The sequence below is a fragment of the Oncorhynchus clarkii genome, chromosome 19 (genome assembly GCF_045791955.1).
Source record: "Oncorhynchus clarkii lewisi isolate Uvic-CL-2024 chromosome 19, UVic_Ocla_1.0, whole genome shotgun sequence".
NCBI classification, from domain to species: Eukaryota; Metazoa; Chordata; class Actinopteri; order Salmoniformes; family Salmonidae; genus Oncorhynchus; species Oncorhynchus clarkii.
Window position 1 is genome coordinate 8673271 of NC_092165.1, and position 22948 is coordinate 8696218.

The following is a 22948-nucleotide window of genomic DNA, read 5'->3' on the forward strand; positions in this document are numbered from 1 at the left end:
TGTGTGTTTAACTCTGTTTGTGTGTGTTGTGTGTGTGTGTGTGTGTGTGTGTGTGTGTGTGTGTGTGTGTGTGTGTGTGTGTGTGTGTGTGTGTGTGTGTGTGTGTGTGTGTGTGTGTGTGTGTGTGTGGTATAGGATAGAGCATTAGCTGGGGACAAACTTCAACTCCGTCATTTGAATGAGGCACAATTTCTGATGGAGAAAAAAAAGAATTGGAGTGTTCTATTGGAACATATCTCTTGTTAATCTGCAAACCCCAATCAATGTTACCAAATGTACTGGCCATTAGGGTCAATATTTCTAAGGGCAGCACATTGATATCTCTCCCTCTGGCTGAGTTCCTTAACCACTACTCCACACTACTGAACACGACACTAGAAGTGGGTCTGAAATGGCACCCTATTCCCTATATGGTGCAAGTGTCTGAAATGGCACCCTATTCCCTAAATATTCACACACGGTGCATCCTCAGAATCGAAGACCATACTTTACTTTTCAGTAGCATATTGATGTAGCAATAAAACACGGGAAGATACTGCTTTCTCAGGCATTTAAGCGATTCTGGTGGGTCAATTTTGTCCCAAAATGGCAGCATGATTGTCCTCTTTTACTAAGTTATAGAGGACAACTGGGCATTTTGGAGGGGAAGACAGTGGATCAGCAGGATCAGGCTAACCATTCTGTTATTCACTAATAGATCCATTTATTACCCTGCTGTCATCAGTCTACTCCTAGCTCCAACAGTTCTAGATGTGTGTATGTGTATGCGTGTGTGTGTGTGTATGTATGCAGGCGTGCATGCGTAAGTGTGTGTGTGTGTGTGTGTATGCAGGCGTGCATGCGTAAGTGTGTGTGTGCACGGTCGGTACACATTGACAAGTCAAAGTTGTAGAAGTGCATAAGAATAAAAAGCCAGCTCTAATGATCGGCTCTCTGTAGAGGAATAGGTATTGCATCAAAACTAATCATAACAATGCTTTCATTTCTCTAACTCAAAGGTAGATTAGTGTATTTTCTCTGCTATATCTGTTAGCTAGATACTACTTCTGAAGCTTTGGGGACATTGTAAAAGACCAATGTAATGTATTCTTAGAAATGTACAGCACTGTCTCCAAAGCCATGCACACTAGTGTAAAATATTGACGGAAGAGGCATATCTTTGGCCTTCTGAACATTTAACCGTTTAGGCCTGAGTTTCTCTCGTAATCCTTAGAATTCCAACACTTAGAGCTTGGCATTCCAACACTTCAAAAAGGGCCAGTCCACGACTTGGCAGGTCTGACCAAAAAGGGCCAGTCCACGACTTGGCAGGTCTGACCAAAAAGGGCCAGTCCACGACTTGGCAGGTCTGACCAAAAAGGGCCAGTCCACGACTTGGCAGGTCTGACCAAAAAAAGAACAAACAAAAAAAATCACAAAAGACTTAGAAAAACGTTGCAATGAAAAAAAAAACAGCTATCGGTCACTGAAAGTGATACTGTAGTCTATATTTTCTATTCTATTTTCCTAAATGTTGTCGTTTAACGAAAAGACAAAAAAGAAGAGTATATCTATATAAATATATGACAGGCAGACAGACAGAAGGCCAGGCTAGTTGAAGGTAGAGAGAGTGTAGAACAGGGAAGCTAGGAACCTGGTTGCCCCCTTCTCTAGATCTCTCCCCAATGTCATTCTGTGCCTTGGTGAGCCTTGGTGACTGTTGTCGTGTGTCCCCCTCCCTCCTCCTCCCTCCATCCCTACTCAGGTCTTGACCCTGCTACACACTCCCCCAGCTCCACCCCCTTGCCCCCCAGCTCCACCCCTTTTCGGAGTAGATGAACACTTTGTTTTAACCCCTTCCACCCCAAGCCAAATGGTAAATCTGTCTCCTCCCTGAGTGAAGAAGGGGCACGTGAAGAACTGATTTTAGCCCCTTTTGCCTCCATCGAGTACTCCTCAAGGTGTACCCCTGGTGCGGTTGCCAGGTACGCCCTACCCACTTGACGCCTGCCTGCCACGCCTCTTAAAGTCAACACTGACCATACTGGTAACTCCCGATGGCAGCTTCCATTCACTCGCCCTGGCTGGTCATTATTGGGGTTCAATCAGTCAACCTGATTAGGGGTTTAAACTGCTTATTTTGTTGTTGTGGCAGCCATTTTGTTTTAGCTCTGTTTATGAAATGCACTTGTTTTTGAACAGGAAACCATTGGGCGAGGAGAAGGGAGGAGAAATCCAATCAATGAAGGCAGCTCGTGGTGTTCTCCTCCCTCCCTCCTCCCGGTGGCACCTTCCCTACTCTACTCTACTACCATAGTTTTACCGTGACCCTGGTGGTCATGGGGCGTCTCGAGACACAGCAATATGACCATCTTGTGCTTTTTAAAGAGGAAGTGGGCGGTTGGTTGGTAGGCAGGCTTGGGTTTTAAATTAAGAAGAAAAAGCCAGGTTCGTGCTTCGACTCTGTGGTTCATTTTGTGACCAACAATGTTAACATTTCTGTTGATGGATTTGACCTCTGAACTCTCTCCATACACTGAAGGAGGGCGAAAAGAAACTAACCGAGAAAGATACAGTTCTTGAGTTTACATTCATGTCAAGGACCTACGACTGTTAGGAGCACAGATGTACTACTCTTTCAGTTTGCTTTTGAAATGAACAACTGAGTAAAACTTGTCAAATGAAAACTAAATATTGTCTTGCACAGAACCTCCCATCAGCTAATGTGAGGCAATGATTAAGTAAACGGAAACACACCTGGGCCAGGTATGAGATTTCTCATGTTCAGCAACATCATTTTATAATGCACATAGCGCACGTTCAGAAAGAGTGAGTGGTTGGAGGGCGGGTGTATTAGCAGAGGAGGATACTGATTCAGATACTGAATGTAGGAGCAAAAGAAGTTGAAAAGACGTTAAGCAGACGTCTTTTTGGTTGAAAAATGTACATTTTGTGTTGAAAATGACTTTTTTGGTTGAAAAGACGTGGCCTTTTCAAAGCCTTGCGCTCACTAGGTTTCAGGGAATAAGACTGCTGGATGGTGGTTATGGAATTTCTTTCAATGATGTGCCTTGAAAATAACGTTGTTTTCTTTTAACCAGAGAGATTGTACTTAAAGTGTGACAGAGATTGTCGAGCAAATCACTTGGCGACAGGCATTGAACACTAAATGTGTTGATTTGTGAATGAGTTTGGAAACGCCTGGGGAAAGTATCGGTTGAAAGATGTGTGCTCGACTCTCAACCTTTTCACAATGCAAAAACAACATTATTGTAAAAGTAATCAATGGTGCTGTCCAACAAACTTCCTTTAAACGTCAGAGCGGGGGGGGGGGGGGGGGGGATTGACACACTTATCAATCAAGATGTGTTGACTTTTGTCGAAGCCGAGAGGTGGTTGATCCCTGCTTTAAAAATCATCTAGTCTGAAATTTATCCAAGTGTGTTTGATTTTTCTTTTTTAAAGCACAAAAGCACAGCAAAATGATGATTGAGTCTGTCTGCCAGGCTATTGCTGCCAAGGGAGTCAGCAGGAGGGTGGGAGGGAGAGATTGGGGTGAAATAAGGTTGAGGCTCAGACCAAACAAGTGAAGCCTGTATAGAGGCAAGGGGAAAGTCAACAGACCTGGGTTCAAATAGTATTGTGAAATCTCTGAAAACACTTTAGCTGTGTTTGATTGTGGCTGTCTGCCTGTTTTTAATGGAATGGGCCCAAAAGAGCAAATCCCACCCATTTGGCTGGCAGGCAGACTTAACAAGCAAAGTATTTGAAATCTTCCTATTTGAGCTCAGGTCTGACAGTTACTTTCAGAGACAAATAGAACCCATTCCTGTCCTCTGTCCTCTCCAAGTGCAGCTCTATGAACAAACAATCGAATAATGCCGTAACGAAAACCCGATTCCTGCCAAATAACTAGTCACTTTGATTTCCTTTCCACCCCCTTGCGGACAGTCATCAGACACCTATGGAATCCCATCTTAAATCAGCTTTAATAGCAACATGACATGTAGATTTTAGTCCCAAATGTATCATTGTCTCTCTTTTTAATCCCTCTAACCCGTTACTGTCCTTTCTGTTTCTTTCTGTGTGACATTGCTAGAGCACCGTCTGAAGATAGGAATGATTTCTTTCCTCTTTTATGTTATGAGTTCTGCGATCGTTCTCTTGTTGTCGTCTTGTTGTCGAGTTGGCATGAGAGAACTCTTAGTCCCGAGGGTGTTGTGTGTCTCGTTGATAGACAGTTTAGGGGCCTCGGAACTTTGGCCGGGGGGGGGGGGGGGGCTGGTTGAGATTAGGTTCAGAGGGAGGGAGAGGATGAAGGGGTCTGAGGGAGCTTGGCATCGTAGTCAGGCAAAACACTGAGTAGGGAGAGTTCTGTGCCAGAGACCTGTGAATATGTTCCTTTAATAGCAGATGTTGTAATATGCTTTCAAAAGATGTGCTATATTATATAAATTCCTATGTATGGATACATGAGTTTACCTGGTGCTGGATAACATTTTGGCACACACTTGAAGGTATTACGGTGTATTCTTTAATTGTAATATAATTAAAAAAATGTTTTTTACACAAGGTTGTCGCAGCCTCCTTATTTGCATGATTTAAATATATTTGTGTTTTAATATTTATAGTGGTTCTGAGAAGGTCTAACTAACGTCCAGGCCAATGGAGGCTGCTGAGGGGAGGACGGCTCATAAGGGGTGGAACAGAGCGAATGGAATGGCATCAAACATGTATTTGCTACCATTCCACTTGTTCCGCTCCAGCCCATTACCACGAGCCCCCTCCTCCCAAATGAAGGGTCCACCAACCACCTGTGGTCTAGGCCAGCCGTTAAAAAGATTTGATGTAGTTCTAACAGCCGCACACCTGAAAGTAGTCAACTAATCATCAAGCTGCTGTTAATTTGAATCAGGTGTGCTGGTGTTACACCATCATTATGGAACGACTGGGGAGCAACGAGGATTGGGTTGAGATAGGCTTGTCCAGGCTGTTGTAAGTACTTGATTCAATGGAATTTCAAATGATCCTATTACTGTGCAATAACACAGGAAGGTGAAGCGATAGAGTTTGTAAAATAACCTCTAGTCTGGTGGAGACTGGAGATAATGATAAACACAGGACGGTGAAGTGATTTATGTAAAATAACTTCTAGTCTGGTGGAGACTGGAGAGAATGATAAACACAGGACGGTGAAGTGATTTATGTAAAATAACTTCTAGTCTGGTGGAGACTGGAGAGAAGGATAAACACAGGACGGTGAAGTGATTTATGTAAAATAACTTCTAGTCTGGTGGAGTAGTCTGGTGGAGACTGGAGAGAATGATAAACAAACAGGAAGGTGAAGTGATTTATGGAGAGAATGATAAACACAGGACGGTGAAGTGATTTATGGAGAGAATGATAAACACAGGACGGTGAAGTGATTTATGGAGAGAATGATAAACACAGGACGATGAAGTGATTTATGGAGAGAATGATAAACACAGGACGGTGAAGTGATTTATGGAGAGAGTGATAAACACAGGACGGTGAAGTGATTTATGTAAAATAACCTCTAGTCTGGTGGTGACTGGAGAGAATGATAAACAGGAAGGTGAAGTGATTTATGTAAAATAACCTCTAGTCTGGTGGAGACTGGAGAGAATGATAAACAGGAAGGTGAAGTGATTTATGTAAAATAACCTCTGTAGTCTGGTGGAGACTGGAGAGAATGATAAACACAGGACGGTGAAGTGATTTATGGAGAAAATGGCCAAACAGTAATATAAAAGGTCCAATGCAGCCGTTTTCATCTCAATATCAAATCAGTTCTGGGTAACAATTAAAAGCCAGAGTTAAAATCGTCAAAGAAAGAATAGTTTCTTAGCAAAATGCAATAAGTTCAGGCAGTCTTTTCCAACAGCTCTCATGCTAAAAAGGACAATTTCACAGTATTATTCCAACTTATATAAATCCCTGACTGCACTGCCCCTTTAAATAGTTGGCATGCTGAACTTCTACAGGCTTGTTTCAGGCCCCCTGTTGTCAGATTACTGCAATAGCATCACAGCGACTTAGTTCATAAGAATATGACAACCATGGCATTGAACATTACCCGATTTCATGACAATAATATGCAGTAGTTTACAACGCCTGAACCAAAACTAAATGAAGATAGATAAAGTTGTATCCCAAATAACATTAAATCAGATGTTTATTTAAGTGCAGTATTCTTTCAATGTTAAGACTTATGACAATTTCCTCCAGTCTAAAATCACAGCCAAAATGATTTCAAAATCATAATAGCTAGTTCTACCTTAAAAGGAATGCAGCAAAAAATATTAAGAGACAGACAAACCAATGTCAGACTAATACATTATTAATGTACAATAAAACAAATGAAATACATCAACTGTCCCTGGTAAATGTCAAGTCAAATTCCTAATTTGATATAGCTTGATATATCCAACAAATCAATCGTAGACCTCACTGACAAATTCAGTCAAACGACGCAGTTGAAGGGTAATACAATAATTACTAATCATTTATATTATTTGATACACTCTCAAACTCCAGCATGCATCCAGTGTTGTGGAATTTATATTATTTCTTCAGCTTGTCTTGGTACCTTCACTGTTATTTGGCATGTCTGATTTGTCACGTTATGCTTTTCAAAACAGGCCTCACTGAGTGCACAAGAGATGTATCCCAGAGCTTACTCAAGTCAGGGTCGTGTTCATTATGGCACACCGTATAAAAACATTTTGCAACAGAAAAGTGTTTCTATTGGATAAGTTCAGAAAGTACCCTACATGACCAAAAGTATGTGGACACCTGCTCTTCCAAAATCATGGGCATTAAAATGGAGTTGGTCCCCCCGCCCCTTTGCTGCTACAACAGCCTCCACTCTTCTGGGAAGGCTTTCCACTAGATGTTGGAACATTGTTGCGGGGACTTGCTTCCATTCAGCCAGTGAGGTTGGGCAATTAGGCCTGGCTTGCAGTCGGCGTTCCAATTCATCCCAAAGGTGTTCGATGGGGTTGAGGTCAGGGCTCTGTGCAGGCAAGTCAAGTTCGACAGACCGTTTCTGTATGGACCTGGCTTTGTGCACATGCTGAAACAGGAAAGGGCCTTCCCCAAACTGTTGCCACAAAGTTGGAAGCACAGAATCGTCTAGAATGTCATTGCATGCTGTAGAGTTAAGATTTTCCTTCACTGGAACTAAGGGTCCCGAACCATAAACCACCACAGACCATTATTCTTCCTCCACCAAACTTTACAGTTGGCACTATGCATTGGGGCAGATAGCGTTCTCCTGGCATCCGCCAAACCCAGATTCGTCCGTCAGACTGCCAGATCGTGAAGCGTGATTCATCACTCCAAAGAATGCATTTCCGCTGGTCCAATGGTAGCGAGCTTTAAACCACTCCAGCCGACGCTTTGCATATGGTGATCTTAGGCTTTTGTGCGCCTGCTCAACCATGGAAACACATTTCATGAAGCTCCTGACGAACAATTATTGCGCTTACGTTGCTTCCAGACCCAGTTTGGAACTCGGAAGTCCCATTCTGTGAGCTTGTTGTTGCTCCTAGACATTTCCGCCTCACAATAACAGCACTTCGTTGACCAGGACAGAAATGTGAACTGACTTGATGGAAAGGTGGCATCCTATGACGGTGCCACGTTAAATCACTGAGCTCTTCAGTAAGGCCAATGTTTGTCTATGGAGATTGCATGACTGTCCTTGGTTTTATACACGTGGCTGAAATAGCCAAATCCAATCATTTGAAGGGCTGTCCACATACTTTTATCTCAGTTTCACTCGGTTTGAGAACGTTTTCTCGCGTTTGGTGCCTATTGAACATGTCCCTAGGTTGTGGCAGGCAGTCAGACAGGGGCTCAGTACCTGAGATGTATTAATGCTAGGCTAATGAAAACAAGAGGAGCAGAGCCTAACCCCAGAGGAGCAGAGCCTAACCCCAGAGGAGCAGAGCCTAACCCCAGAGGAGCAGAGCCTAACCCCAGAGGAGCAGAGCCTAACCCCAGAGGAGCAGAGCCTAAGCCCAGAGGAGCAGAGCCTAACCCCAGAGGAGCAGAGCTGTTAGTGGTTTAGATGGACATATTGTACACATACTGTACACCGAGACCTTGATACAAGCAAACTTCCAGTCAATGAAAAGGCAGCTAAAAGAGTGTGTGCATGCACAGCTCAATTCTGATTTGTTTTTCCTTACAAATTAGTCTTTTGACCAATCAGATCAGCTCTTAAAAAGATCAGAATTGGCCAGTCTGTGTGTTGCATGTGAATGTGTTGCTTGTGCCTGCCCTGCGTGCACAGTGTCCCGTTCCAGCCGGGGGCAGTGGATGTTCCCCTGTTGTCACACGTACTGCTGGGGCTGTTTCTGCGGGGCGGCGGCCGAGGCCAGGGTCTTGGCTTTCTCTGTAGCAGTCTTCACTGTGTCCCGGACGCAGGGCTGGCGCTGGGGTGCCTCTCCTGTGGGCAGAAGACGAGAGAGACATGGAGTGAGTGTGTATACAGTAAACTAACCAACTCGGTTCCAAAACTGGTGGTACCATGAATGCAAAATGTGAACCTGGAGTGAATGAATACAACTCCACATTACTTCAAGATTTGATATCCTGAGTCTAAAAGTGTGTGTGTGTGTGTGTTGGAAAGATCACAAGGCTCAGGTAACAGGACTCTTGTCATGATGAGGAAGCCAGCAGGACTTCTGGTCAGGGGTTTGTTCCTGGGTCAGCATTCTCTCAAACAGTGTGTGTGGTTTGGTTTTACTATCCTTGTGGGGACCAGAAGTCCTCACAAGGATAGTAAAACAAGGAACATTTGACAAGTGGGGATATTTTGCCTGTCCCCACAAGGAAAAAGGCTATTTTAGGGGTTAGAGTGACGGTCAAAATGTTTAGGGAAAATAGGATTTTGATTGGAAATAAATTTTAAAACATATGTGTGAAACAATATCATAATCTTCCCTCCATCTATCCATCCACCTATAAAATATTATTTTAGACGTAGGGGTTAGAGTTAAGTAGATCTCTACCATCCTCAGAGGTCTCCTAGTCAACACACTAGCACCGTCACAACAAAGACAAGCAGAGCATTCCTCTTCTTCAGTGTGAGTTGTGAACACGGAGGCCATCCAAATGCTTCTAACAGATACTTCAAACATCTGGAAAATATTTAGACTGTCAGAGGAGAGGAGCCAATCTTGGAGTGGTTGTTGAGGCTGAGAGATCCTATCTGGAGCGACCAGTAGGGAGGAGGGGGAGAAAGAGAGACACACACACACACGGCAGGCACAATGGATCCAGTCAGACAGGCCAAGAAAGACTAAGATGAAAGTTAGGAAAGAGGGCGAGAGAAAGATACTCAGAAAAAGGTGGCGGGTACTCCAGTAAGAGAGATCTAGACAAAAGTGTATTGGTCAGTGAGTTGGTCAGGCCCACCGAGTCTGGCCAGCCTACAAGAGATGGGGTCAGTGGCAGCATAGCGTGATGTGGCCCAGAGGAACCTTAGCTCAGGGGATAAACTGTACTGGGAACAGGGACAAGGAGAGATGGGACAGAGGGAGGAGGCTAATAGAGTAACTGTACTGGGAACAGGGCCAAGGAGAGGCGACAGAGGCTATAGTAACTGTACTGGGAACAGTGACAAGGAGAGAGGGGACAGGAGGAAGCTACAGTAACTGTAGCTCCCTTTCTCCCTCCGTCTCCCCCTGACTGAACCCAGCCCAGCTGCAGGTCTGGAGCCACTGACCAGAATAACCACAGCCCTGGTCCCTTCCCAGGGCCGGCTGCCTTGGCTGACCCTCAGAGCACCCTCTCTCTGGGGGGTATAGAAGGCTTCTGAGGCCTCCACACAAAGCCACATCTTTCCTCTGGGCTCTTTGAGCTCAACCCTCGCTCCCGCTCTCTTTCTCTTCGCTTCTCTTCCTCGGACGCTGTCGCGAACCTCGTGGCTGGAGATGCAGGCAGGAGGGAAGATTAGTCGCTTCACACAAACGGACGTGTGTGTATGTACGCAGTCGCAAACACAAGCAGACACACCGACGCGGTCGGATAGTCTCTAGCGCACACACCAACAGAAATACGTGCAGTCTCACACACTCCGTTATGAATAAAAACCTGATTGATGTTGGACAATGACAGCAGGAGGTGGCCCTGGTTGTTTCTACCACACTGTCTGAAATGGCACCCTACTCCCTATTGGCCCTGGTTGTTTCTACCACACTGTCTGAAATGGCACCCTACTCCCTATTGGCCCTGGTTGTTTCTACCACACTGTCTGAAATGGCACCCTACTCCCTATTGGCCCTGGTTGTTTCTACCACACTGTCTGAAATGGCACCCTACTCCCTATTGGCCCTGGTTGTTTCTACCACACTGTCTGAAATGGTACCCTACTCCCTATTGGCCCTGGTTGTTTCTACCACACTGTCTGAAAAGGCACCCTACTCCCTATTGGCCCTGGTTGTTTCTACCACACTGTCTGAAATGGCACCCTACTCCCTATTGGCCCTGGTTGTTTCTACCACACTGTCTGAAATGGCACCCTACTCCCTATTGGCCCTGGTCAAAAGTAGTGCACTACATAGTGGATAGGGTGTTGTTCCAGACGCACGTGACTTTGATCAAACCTTCTTGGACATCTGGTATGCTCGTTTGACTATTTCTCAGTTCTGTATCATCCTTGCTCCAACTCCTTTCACAGTACTGGAGCTACGGTGTATCGGTTCTGGCCGCTCCTGTGGAGGCGGTGGAGCCCAATTAACTGAAAAGTCTGGCACAGTGGGAGGTTGGGTAGGCAGAGCGGTGCTAAGATAAAGAGACCCTGTAAAGCTTTAAAAACGCTAGGAACGATCCTCCACTATGTGGGGGAATGATCTGGCAGGGGTTCTGCACCCTGAGGAAATATTATATTCTCAGAGTAAGTGAATTAATAAAAACGCATGAAACTAGAAAATGTCCTTTGTTCATGTCGCCTGAATAGGAAAATTAAATATATCACAGAAGTTACATCAAATCAATTTAGAGTGGAATATTATGTGAATCATAACTACATGATTCACAGCTAAACTACTTTTTTCATTAAAATAAAATCCCCCTTGACATTCATCTCAAGTTAGAATTCCTTCAGCCTACATGCACTTGCATCAACCGCGGCAAAATGATGGTACTAGTCTACAAAACATTAGGGACACCTGCGCTTTCCATGAAACACACTGACAAGGTGAATCATTTATTGATGTCACTTTAAATTTTAAAAAAAAATTATTTTTTAAATTGCCCTTTTTTTTTCTCCCCAATTTCGTGGTATCCAATTGGTAGTTAAGTCTTGTCTCATCGCTGCAACTCGAGTACGGACTCGGGAGAGGCGAAGGTTGAGAGCCATGCGTCCCCCGAAACAACCCAACCTAGCCGCACTGCTTCTTGACACAATGCACATCCAACCCAGAAGAGGAAACACCGTACACCTGGCGACCTAGTCAGCGTGAACTGCGCCCGGCCCAACACACGAGTTGCTAGTGCGCGATGAGACAAGGATATCCCTGCCGGCCAAACCCTCCCTAACCCGGACGACGCTGGGCCAATTGTGTGATGTCACTTGTTAAATCAACTTCAAAATCAGTATAGGTGAAGCCTTGAGACACAGATTGTGTGTGTGTGCCATTCTGAGAGTAAATAGGCGAGACAAAAGATTTAAGTGCCTTTGAATGGGGTATGGTAGTATATGCCAGGTGCACAAGAACTGCAACGCTGCTGGGATTTTCCACTTTTAACAGTTTGCATTGGCGTCAACATGGGCCAGCATCCCTGTGGAATGCTTTCGACACCTTATAGTCCATGATCCGAAACATTGAGGCTGTTCTGAAGGCAAAGGGGGTTGCAACTCAATATTAGGAAGGTGTTCTTAATGTTTTGTACACAGTAGTTGCAGCAGCTACAGAAACACAATACAGGATCTAATGCTCTAGAATAGCTGGTCATGTCTGTCCACATTGATGTCTAAGGGAATCATGACTGTACTGGACTGCATTGTTCCTGAACTACTGTGGATACTAGAGATTGTTCTAGAAATGGCTGCCTAGTGGCTACAGAAGCTACTACCAGACAGACGAGTGACATCCCCCAGCAAGGGTTTGGGACGAGGGTGTCACAGATCCATGGCTCTGTTGCAATATCCACACAAGTCTACACCTGTTGTATTCGGTGCACGTGACAAACTTTGATTTGATGCATACCATTTAGGAGGAAGCTATGGGTGTGTCTGAAAGGGTATCTTATGTACTATATAGTGCAGTGCACTACTATTGACCAGGGCCCATAAGACTAAAGTAGTGCACTATATAGGGCACAGGGATCAACTTCAGACAGTCTGCACTGGACAAGTGGTACAATAGTATGGATATTGGAACGTAGCCATACCGTCACCATAGTGACAGATCCCAGAACTGTACTGACCACCAGAATAAACCTGAGACCTAGTCCAGCTGTAGTAACAGACCCTAGTACTGTACTGACCACCATAATAAACCTGAGACCTAGTCCAGCTGTAGTAAGACCCTAGTACTGTACTGACCATCATAATAAACCTGAGACCTAGTCCAGCTGTAGTGACAGACCCTAGTACTGTACTGACCACCATAATAAACCTGAGACCTAGTCCAGCTGTAGTGACAGACCCTAGTACTGTACTGACCCCCATAATAAACCTGAGACCTAGTCCAGCTATAGTGACAGAACCTAGTACTGTACTGACCCCCATAATAAACCTGAGACCTAGTCCAGCTGTAGTGACAGACCCTAGTACTGTACTGACCACCATAATAAACCTGAGACCTAGTCCAGCTGTAGTGACAGACCCTAGTACTGTACTGACCCACCATAATAAACCTGAGACCTAGTCCAGCTGTAGTGACAGACCCTAGTACTGTACTGACCACCATAATAAACCTGAGACCTAGTCCAGCTGTAGTGACAGACCCTAGTACTGTACTGACCACCATAATAAACCTGAGACCTAGTCCAGCTGTAGTGACAGACCCTAGTACTGTACTGACCACCATAATAAACCTGAGACCTATTCCAGCTGTAGTGACAGACCCTAGTACTGTACTGACCACCATAATAAACATGAGACCTATTCCAGCTGTAGTGACAGACCCTAGTACTGTACTGACCACCACAAACATGAGACCTAGTGACAGTACTGTACTTACCATCGCAATAAACCTGAGGCCTAGTCCAGAGTAGTGACGGCATGATGCACACAGACAGAGGGGACAAAGACACAACAATGGAAATATGTCCTATAAGCAGGACAATAACCTAAAACAAGGCCAAATTCTACACTGGAGTTTCTTACCAAGAAGACAATGAATGTTCCTGAGTGGCCATGTTACAGTTTTGACTTAAATCTACGGAGATACCTGAAAATGGTCAACAACTAATTTGACAGAGCTTGAAGATTTTTGAAAAGAATGGGCAAATGTTGCACAATCCAGGTGTAGAAAGCTCCTAGTGACTTACCCAGAAAGACCCACAGCTGTAATCGCTGCCAAAGGTGCTTCTACAAAGTATTGAACTCAGAGGTGTGAATACTTATGTAAATGAGATTTGTATTTAATTTGTAATAAATTTGCAAAAATTTCAAAAAACATGTCTTCACTTTGTCATTATGGGGTATTGTGTGTAAATGGTTGAGGAAAACCGATATATTTAATCCATTTTGAATTCCGTCTGTAACACAACAAAATGTGGAATAAGTCAAGGGGTAATGAACACTTCCTGAAAGCCCTGTGGCATATGGCGCAGTCACGCAACGCGTGGGACCAAACACTTGTCTGTGACTATACGGCTTAAGCTAGTCACATGGGATGTTTTCAGCCTCTGAACATAGACAGACAAACGGTTGAATCATTGACTCAACCAGACTCGTTCAATTAGGAGAGTGGGAACTAGTAGGTGTCAATCTTTAGGGAGGGATATCTCCGAGACGAGAAAATGGCCATACTCAAGACATGCAGTAAATCAGTAATCATTATCGTCGTATCACTCCACTCGGCGAAGGACTTCGAGAGACGCAATCACGGCCTGATTATCTACAGACGATTGTGTGTTACACTTCCAGGGGAGAGAGATCTGGCGTCTGCTCACCCAAAGGCATGATGAGAGGGTTAGTGTTGAGAGTTGATTGGTGGGTGGGAGCTGTGATTAATTTCACGACTTCACTTCATACCACAGCAATCAGCCATGAGGAGACTGACATACTTTTTGGTGCTTTCCGTCATATTTTCCACATTACACAATCTCCCAAAAATATAACTTTTTCCCTCTAAGAAAAGTTTGCCCATCGCCTCCAACCACATCATAAATCCCAGAAATAAAGTTGTTTGGTTCCCTGCTTCTCCTACTTCAGTACGTACCGTGTAAGTTAGTCAGAGCGTACTCCAGGCCCTTCATGGCCTTCACCTGGTTGCTCTTGAAGCGGGCCAAGCCAAACTCCTGGGGAATAGAACAGACAGACATGACAGGAAACAGCAGGATTTAAATGGGGAGACATGAGAACAGCAGGGTACTCCCCCCCCCCCCCCCCCCCTCTTTCTCTCTCCCTCCTTTCATCTCTCTTGTTCTCTCTCTTTCCCTTCATCTCGACTTCCTTTCTCTCTCTAGGGGTAGTCAAGGCTAGCCCACACTGCTAATAATAATAATTCTACCCTGCGTAGAAAACTGGCCTTGCGTAGAAAACATTCCTGGTGGAAGATGACCATTTCTTTGTTTTGGCATCTGCAGACACTTTTCCTCTTGTGCCATTACTCGACCCTATAAACCCTCTCGTGTGTGAGAGAGAGAGAGAGAATGCCTAGCTTGCTGAGGTGGAAAATACTTATGTGGGCCTCTTAGATTTGTCCGACCAAATATCTGGGTGGAACTTAAGGGAAAATCTGTTTTTCAACTCAGACTGGGCTTTAGTTATAGATGGATTATATACATATGTTCTCATAGGTGTCCAACAACGACCGCAAGCAGATCCTTCAAATTGATTTCCCAGGCTACAAATCCAAATGTACTGCTGCTTTGCAGACTGCTGCTATTCAATATCTGCTCCCATTTAAACGGGTCATGGCTTTGGTGATGAAAAGGGATCGTCTGTCCTGAGGTGAACTGGAGGTGAGGTACTTGAACTATTTTGCTGTAGTGTAGTGGTCCTCTGAGCCTCGTATACGTGGATGTATTCAATAGCCATCAGGCCTGGGTTCAAATAGTATTTGTTATCCATTAAAATAATTTAGCTGCACTTGTTTGAGCCTGATTGGCGCAATGTCACCAATGGAGTAGTCCCAAAACCAAACTCATTCGGCAACCCAGACAGGCTCAATCAAACACTCAAAGTATTTGAAAGAAAGCAAACACTATTTGAACCCAGGTCTGCTTCGAACATTACTTTAGTCCTGGATGTACACTACAGTGCCTTGCGAAAGTATTTGGCCCCCTTGAACTTTGCGACCTTTTGCCACATTTCAGGCTTCAAACATAAATATATAAAACTGTATTTTTTTTGTGAAGAATCAACAACAAGTGGGAAACAATCATGAAGTGGAACAACCATTTATTGGATATTTCAAACTTTTTTAACAAATCAAAAACTGAAAAATTGGGCGTGCAAAATTATTCAGCCCCCTTAAGTTAATACTTTGTAGCGCCACCTTTTGCTGCGATTACAGCTGTAAGTCGCTTGGGGTATGTCTCTATCAGTTTTGCACATCGAGAGACTGACATTTTTTCCCATTCCTCCTTTTAAAACAGCTCGAGCTCAGTGAGGTTGGATGGAGAGCATTTGTGAACAGCAGTTTTCAGTTCTTTCCACAGATTCTCGATTCAGGTCTGGACTTTGACTTGGCCATTCTAACACCTGGATATGTTTATTTTTGAACCATTCCATTGTAGATTTTGCTTTATGTTTTGGATCATTGTCTTGTTGGAAGACAAATCTCCGTCCCAGTCTCAGGTCTTTTGCAGACTCCATCAGGTTTTCTTCCAGAATGGTCCTGTATTTGGCTCCATCCATCTTCCCATCAATTTTAACCATCTTCCCTGTCCCTGCTGAAGAAAAGCAGGCCCAAACCATGATGCTGCCACCACCATGTTTGACAGTGGGGATGGTGTGTTCAGGGTGATGAGCTGTGTTGCTTTTACGCCAAACATAACATTTTGCATTGTTGCCAAAAAGTTCAATTTTGGTTTCATCTGACCAGAGCACCTTCTTCCACATGTTTGGTGTGTCTCCCAGGTGGCTTGTGGCAAACTTTAAACAACACTTTTTATGGATATCTTTAAGAAATGGCTTTCTTCTTGCCACTCTTCCATAAAGGCCAGATTTGTACAATATACGACTGATTGTTGTCCTATGGACAGAGTCTCCACCTCAGCTGTAGATCTCTGCAGTTCATCCAGAGTGATCATGCGCCTCTTGGCTGCATCTCTGATCAGTCTTCTCCTTGTATGAGCTGAAAGTTTAGAGGGACGGCCAGGTCTTGGTAGATTTGCAGTGGTCTGATACTCCTTCCATTTCAATATTATCGCTTGCACAGTGCTCCTTGGGATGTTTAAAGCTTGGGAAATCTTTTTGTATCCAAATCCGGCTTTAAACTTCTTCACAACAGTATCTCGGACCTGCCTGGTGTGTTCCTTGTTCTTCATGATGCTCTCTGCGCTTTTGACGGACCTCTGAGACTATCACAGTGCAGGTGCATTTATACGGAGACTTGATTACACACAGGTGGATTGTATTTATCATCATTAGTCATTTAGGTCAACACTGAATCATTCAGAGATCCTCACTGAACTTCTGGAGAGGGTTTGCTGCACTGAAAGTAAAGGGGCTGAATAATTTTGCACGCCCAATCTTTCAGTTTTTGATTTGTTAAAAAAGTTTGAAATATCCAATAAATGTCGTTCCACTTCATGATTGTGTCCCACTTGTTGTTGATTCTTCACAAAAAAATACAGTTTTAGATCTTTATGTTTGAAGCCTGAAATGTGGCAAAAGGTCACAAAGTTCAAGGGGGCCGAATACTTTTGCAAGGCACTGTATCCATACAGGGAGACAGGACTGTCCTATAGCTGCTCTGGGGCAGTCTTGTCCTATAGCTGCTCTGGGGCAGTCTTGTCCTATAGCTGCTCTGGGGCTGGCCTGTCCTATAGCTGCTCTGGGGCTGGCCTGTCCTATAGCTGCTCTGGGGCTGGCCTGTCCTATAGCTGCTCTGGGGCTGGCCTGTCCTATAGCTGCTCTGGGGCTGGCCTGTCCTATAGCTGCTCTGGGGCTGGCCTGTCCTATAGCTGCTCTGGGGCTGTGGTATTTTCTGTTGTGCTGGTCTGTACTACATCGGTGCTGTACCTGGATAGGTCTGGAGAAGCCGTAGACTCCAGAAGAGATCCAGGCCTCTCGTCTGAGCAGCGTGAAGGCAGGCCGGTCCTCTGACTCCTGGAACACGCAGCGCTCCTCCACAGTCTAGGAAAGAAAGGAGGAAGGGATGGAAGAGAGAGGGTTGTTAACCAGGTGGTGTTGGTTTGCTGACATCAACTATAGGGCACAATACATAAAGAAGCAAACAACTTCAATGCAAAATGAATGAAGAACAAGTTATCAATTCCACTTCATTTTGAGGAACTGGTTGCATGCGATAATAACATACTGTTTTGGAAGAATCTGACATTTTGTTTTGAAATATGATCTTGTAGATAATTACAAAGTTGTTCCATCTGTCTAGTGATATGAGTCATTCTCTCCTTCAGCTGCCGTCTACTGGAATCAAAACAAGACAGCGCTCGCTAGCACGCCACCACAACGCTTCGCGTTAACTAGACGGAGGACATAATCTGGTGGGGTGTGGGTGGGTGGCTGTGTGTTCCTTATGGTGCTCCTCTTTGCTCATCCATCAAGTTGACAGCACCATATCTTGTTAGATAGACGTCATGTGTTGGTGATCTTGAGACGAACACAAAGTGGGAAGGGGATGGACAAAGTGTTGGTGATCTTGAGACGAACACAAAGTGGGAAGGGGATGGACAAAGTGTTGGCGATCTTGAGACGAACACAAAGTGGGAAGGGGATGGACAAAGTGTTGGCGATCTTGAGACGAACACAAAGTGGGAAGGGGATGGACAAAGTGTTGGCGATCTTGAGACGAACACAAAGTGGGAAGGGGATGGACAAAGTGTTGGTGATCTTGAGACGAACACAAAGTGGGAAGGGGATGGACAAAGTGTTGGTGATCTTGAGACGAACACAAAGTGGGAAGGGGATGGACAAAGTGTTGGTTGAATCATGAAAAGGTCTGTGTATGATTGTAGTGTAGGTCTAGTTGACATTGACCAAGTATGGTGAGATAAAATGTCTCTTCAGTCTCTCACATTAAAGCCTTGTTCTATTGCTAACCGTAGAATGGAGTGAACTCTGACTCTCGTAGAGACTTGAGATGTAAACCATGAGATATCCACCCACCCGGCTGACTCAAAGGAGGTTACACAACTTCATCTCTTTCTCATCCAACAAACCAGGTCCCTGAGAAACAGAAAACCACCAACAATACATTTCACGTCTGTGTCTCTTTAGTCAAGGGCTTACCAGTCTGAACCAATATCCAGCCAGACTGCGGAACTGTTGCACATTCTTTTTTTTAGGAAATGTCACAAATTATATACAATGGAAAACGTTGTGGGTATCAGCATGAAGGAATTTCTCTGGGAAACAGTATATTCATTGTGCTGTAGGCTTGGAGACGGTCGGTTGCTAGAGAAAACAAACAAGCGCAACCAGTAAACAAGCCAGTCTCTCAGGGGGGCGGGGCAACGCAGAGGGCACTTTCTTGTCAATGTCTAGGGTCTTGTGGCTGTAATATAGGTCAACCACTGGAGGTCATGAAGGGACAGATACCAACCTAGCCTAAACCATTGAGGAAAATATATTTCCTTCCGTATCTAAAGATATGCAATAATAACACTATTTGGACAGCCGTTTTCATGTAGACGTGCATATCAAAGTCTCTGTTCAATCGTAGGCTGTGTGCGAATACGTAGATACATTCTTATCTTAGTCAATACTAATAGAGTCAGTGTTTCCTTTTTTTATAGGCGGTGCTCCGCTGCTAGATGCAGTAGGGGAAACGCAGTGTGTTCCTCTGTCTGGTGGTGGTGCTGATATCATCTCCTAAAGACAGAACACGGATTTCTAACAAATACAAGACACTACATGGTGCTGAGTCAGTGTACTGTACAGGGACATGAGCGTCCACCAACCTAGTAAAACAGAGAAATCTACACGTACTAACAAACACATACATGAACTACATGTGCCTGGCATGAGTGTCAAACCCACACGTTTGGTGTTACAAGCACCATTCTCCAACCACTACGCTGTGGGAACCAGTATCCCTGGGTTCCAAATCAACACCTAGCCCCTACTCACTTCTTGGTGTAGGGGCTAGGGGTCGACTCAGAACGGAGCATATGTCGGGGTGTACCTCACCATTAACGTAGTGTGATTGAGGTTCCAGGTGTACGTGGTGAGGCTCTTGGTGACCGGGTCGACGACGGAGTCCTCTACGATGTAGACGGAGCGTGATAGGTTGGAGGGGAAGAGGAACTCGGCCCAGCGAGGCATTCGATTGGTCTTGGTGAGCAGGCGTCTGGAGAGAAGCCGCTGGTCCGCCGTCACCTCACGGATCACCACGTCCTCTGTGAGAACATGGGTGCTGATGCACGGGAACACACACAATGTTTGCGGTATGCTATCAGTTGGTCCAATTACTAGTTGTTCAGACAACATAACATATTTTCACGACACTTAACATACTCCACAAACAAATTTTGAACATTGTCAGTACTTCTGCATTTAACCTGCTAAATAGTTGCAGATTTGTACATTTCAAGTACTTGTATTTGATTATTAGCAATCGAATACAAACCTTGAATCAAGTAGTCAAATGAAAGATGGCTGGGTTAAATACAGAGCAGAAATTAACAATACAAACTAAATGAAGCCACTGACTGACTAAGTCACTTCCTTCTGATCTCACAAAGCTTGGCATCACTTCTCCACTGTGGTCATTCTCAGTTCTCCATCTTAATAAACTCTTCTCACTGTTGTTTTTTCTAAACTTGTCTAACAGCGTCAGACACCATCGTCTCATTGTGATTGAGAGCAGGGCAATTCCACAGTAACATAATGATGCTGAGACTCCGATTCTTTCACTTTAGAAAGTATATCAAACAAAAAACAATGACTGCAAAGTTAAACAAACTGTACAACTCTATGCATAAGGACTACTTGTACCAATGTCCACTGAACATTTTGCAAAAACACATTTGGTTGAACAGTGCAGATGCACAGTTTGGCTATAGAATGACAGTTGGTGCCGTTTGTGCAGATTCACATTCACAGCTGATAGTAGGAGAAAGCAGACAGGTTTTCCATGGGTCTGGAGTTTGTTACTCAATGGTAAATAGGCATATCCCTTCTCTCTCCTACTAGATGCGCATCTCACCAAATCATTGAGGCATCCGCCATAAAAAGGTCAGCGCGAGGTCCTGTACCTGAATGGGTTGGGATACCTCTGCCAGAAGGCAGAGACAACATGGTCCCACGTGGTCCTGATGTCTACGTCGTTAGAGAAGTACTTGACCATTCTCCCCCTGCCTGCCGATGTGCAGGCTGTTGGTCTGAACACGGACTATTTCGAATTGTCCTGTCTGTGATAACTATGCTGGGTGCTCTGATGTTACTGACTCCATCCACACCTGACGCACACACTGAACCCTGGCGAGGAAGAGAGGTGGAGGGAGGGAGAGAGGGATATTTCAGGATAACAGGTATAATAGAACAGACCTTTATCTCAGCTACATGTAGGTCTGATAACATCAGATACTGTATGTGTTCAAAACAGAACCAAAAAGATGTGTTGCTCTGCTCTAGGTTTGTAGCTACTACTGGCTAGATACAGCCCTCTGTGGTTATTATGTGCAGCTTCAATCATTTTAGTCATTTAACAGACACTTTTTAACAGACACAATTTAACAGCGACTTACATGAGAAATTAGGGCTAAGTGCCTTGCACATTGGCAGATTATTCACCTAGTCGGCTCGTGGATTCGAACCAGTGACCTTTCAGTTACTGACCCAATGCGCTTAACCATTAGGCTACATGCTGCCAGTCCCACAAAATAGGATGTACTGTGTAAAAGTAGCTAGCTTAGTATCTCCTGACAGCTGGGTCAAATACACACAGGTATCATATGAACTTAGACCAGTACACCCTGCGGGGTATCTCCGTTCGCTTTACTAGACCTGTCACAGATTCAGTCACATACTGTACAAGGGGAGAAGCAACATTGCTCAGGTTGCATGGGAAATAACGTGACCCCCTGCAACATGTGACAGTTGTGACGTTAGATGACGATTGGCACAAGGTCTTCACTAGTTACCACAACTACAAAGTCATAATTATCACTAAACCCCGCCTGTTCATACAAATTATCTCCTTAAAATCCAAGCTTTACCCTCAACTTAACCACACTGCGAACCTTATGACTAACCTTAATTTAAAGACCAAAAAGCACATTTTTGTTTTAATTCATTTTTACGAACTTGACCATTTTGACTTTGTGACTGTGGTAACTAGTGACAACCATCAAACTGCTCATTCAATCGAAAAAGCATACCGGTTTTGAAATTAATCTTGTTCTATTAATACCTAGCTACATTGCCAAGAACATAACTCCCGTTCCCTTTACAATGTACTTGTCTGGATTGAGCGTGCTGGTCTTTGTGGAACATGTCACATTGACTGATCGTGCTATTATGCAACCTAGCTGGCAAAAACACTAAATTCATGCACGATTATGAAGGCTACATAAATTATTAGCTAGCTAGTAATTCGCTACTATACGGGTTTGTCTAGCTTACTGACATAATTTTAGCAGTTTCACAGAGTGAAATGTAACGTTAGCTATCGTTTTGTTACGTGTTAGCATGAGTAGCTTAGCTAGCTAATTCCTCAAAATACAGATTATATCAAGTTATCAAACTGTACTGAACTATGGCAAGTATTTACTGTTCACATACCTGATATACTATCGCAGCATTTATGGGGATTTTCAGTGCACCAATAGTTAGATTTCCTCCGTCATGTTCCCTATTTTGATAGTAGCGTAACAGCAGTCGTCATTGAATCGGGAAGTTGCCTAGTCCAAAAATGGCATGTGTAGTATCCAACAATGCACTGCTTTAATCATGAATATTCATGATAGGACTACAACTCTCTTCTTCTATTGGACTTCATTGGTGAAAACCACGCCGATGAAGATACATTGTCATGATGTATACTTTTTTTAAACAGGAATATCTTTCGTTATTTGTCTGTTCTTGGAGATGTTTACATTTTGAAATAATGTAAGGTAATAATTCACATCCAAACTGTTAATAATTTGTTTTTAGTAGCCTCTACAGTACATTGGCAGTGGTATATCCCCTTCTAGTGGTCTCTGTAACAGGTTTGTAATGTGCAGATTGAACTGTTTGCATGATTCACGTCGATCTGGGCAGATGTAATCACAAAAACGTTTCATCATTTCTTTATTTAGTAACTATACCACAAACACACCAATGCATTAAATGGATTTTGCTGAATAAGATATGCAATAGATACTTGATCATTAAGACAAAAATATATAAAATAGTGCAAATGTAAATGTCCATTTAGAGAAATATCTTAATGCCCATTTAGATTAGATATTTATACAATATGAAATAAAAATCCAAAATAAATAGGGAACACACAATTCATTCATGAAACAAATACTGCAGATGTCTTTCTTATGTTACCTGCTTCAACATTAGTACTGCAGTATTATTTATCTGTATGATAAACAGGCTTACTATTCATGTCCCAGGTACACCTAAATAGATGTA

General features: G+C 43.9%; 1 protein-coding gene across 1 annotated transcript; it reads right to left on the reverse strand.

Moving 5' to 3' along the window:
* Window positions 1-6157: 6157 nt before the first annotated feature.
* LOC139374689 (PRELI domain-containing protein 1, mitochondrial-like) lies at window positions 6158-22279 on the reverse strand. Its single transcript, XM_071115755.1, has 6 exons — window positions 22103-22279; window positions 20575-20797; window positions 19508-19733; window positions 17378-17491; window positions 14406-14484; window positions 6158-8455 (listed from the first exon to the last, which is right to left on the reverse strand). The coding sequence occupies exons 2-6, from the start codon at window positions 20664-20666 to the stop codon at window positions 8340-8342; spliced, it is 627 nt and encodes a 208-aa protein (XP_070971856.1). The 5' UTR covers window positions 20667-20797; window positions 22103-22279; the 3' UTR covers window positions 6158-8339.
* Between the last annotated feature and the right edge of the window lie 669 nt (window positions 22280-22948).

Excerpts from the sequence above, each read along its gene's own strand:
- LOC139374689 (XM_071115755.1), bottom strand. The coding sequence starts at position 20,666 with ATGGTCAAGTACTTCTCTAACGACGTAGACATCAGGACCACGTGGGAC. Across the intron at positions 17,492-19,507 it reads TCAATCACACTACGTTAATG|ACTGTGGAGGAGCGCTGCGT; the intron begins GTGAGGTACACC and ends TTTCTTTCCTAG. Across the intron at positions 8,456-14,405 it reads CGCTCTGACTAACTTACACG|GAGAGGCACCCCAGCGCCAG; the intron begins GTACGTACTGAA and ends TTCTGCCCACAG.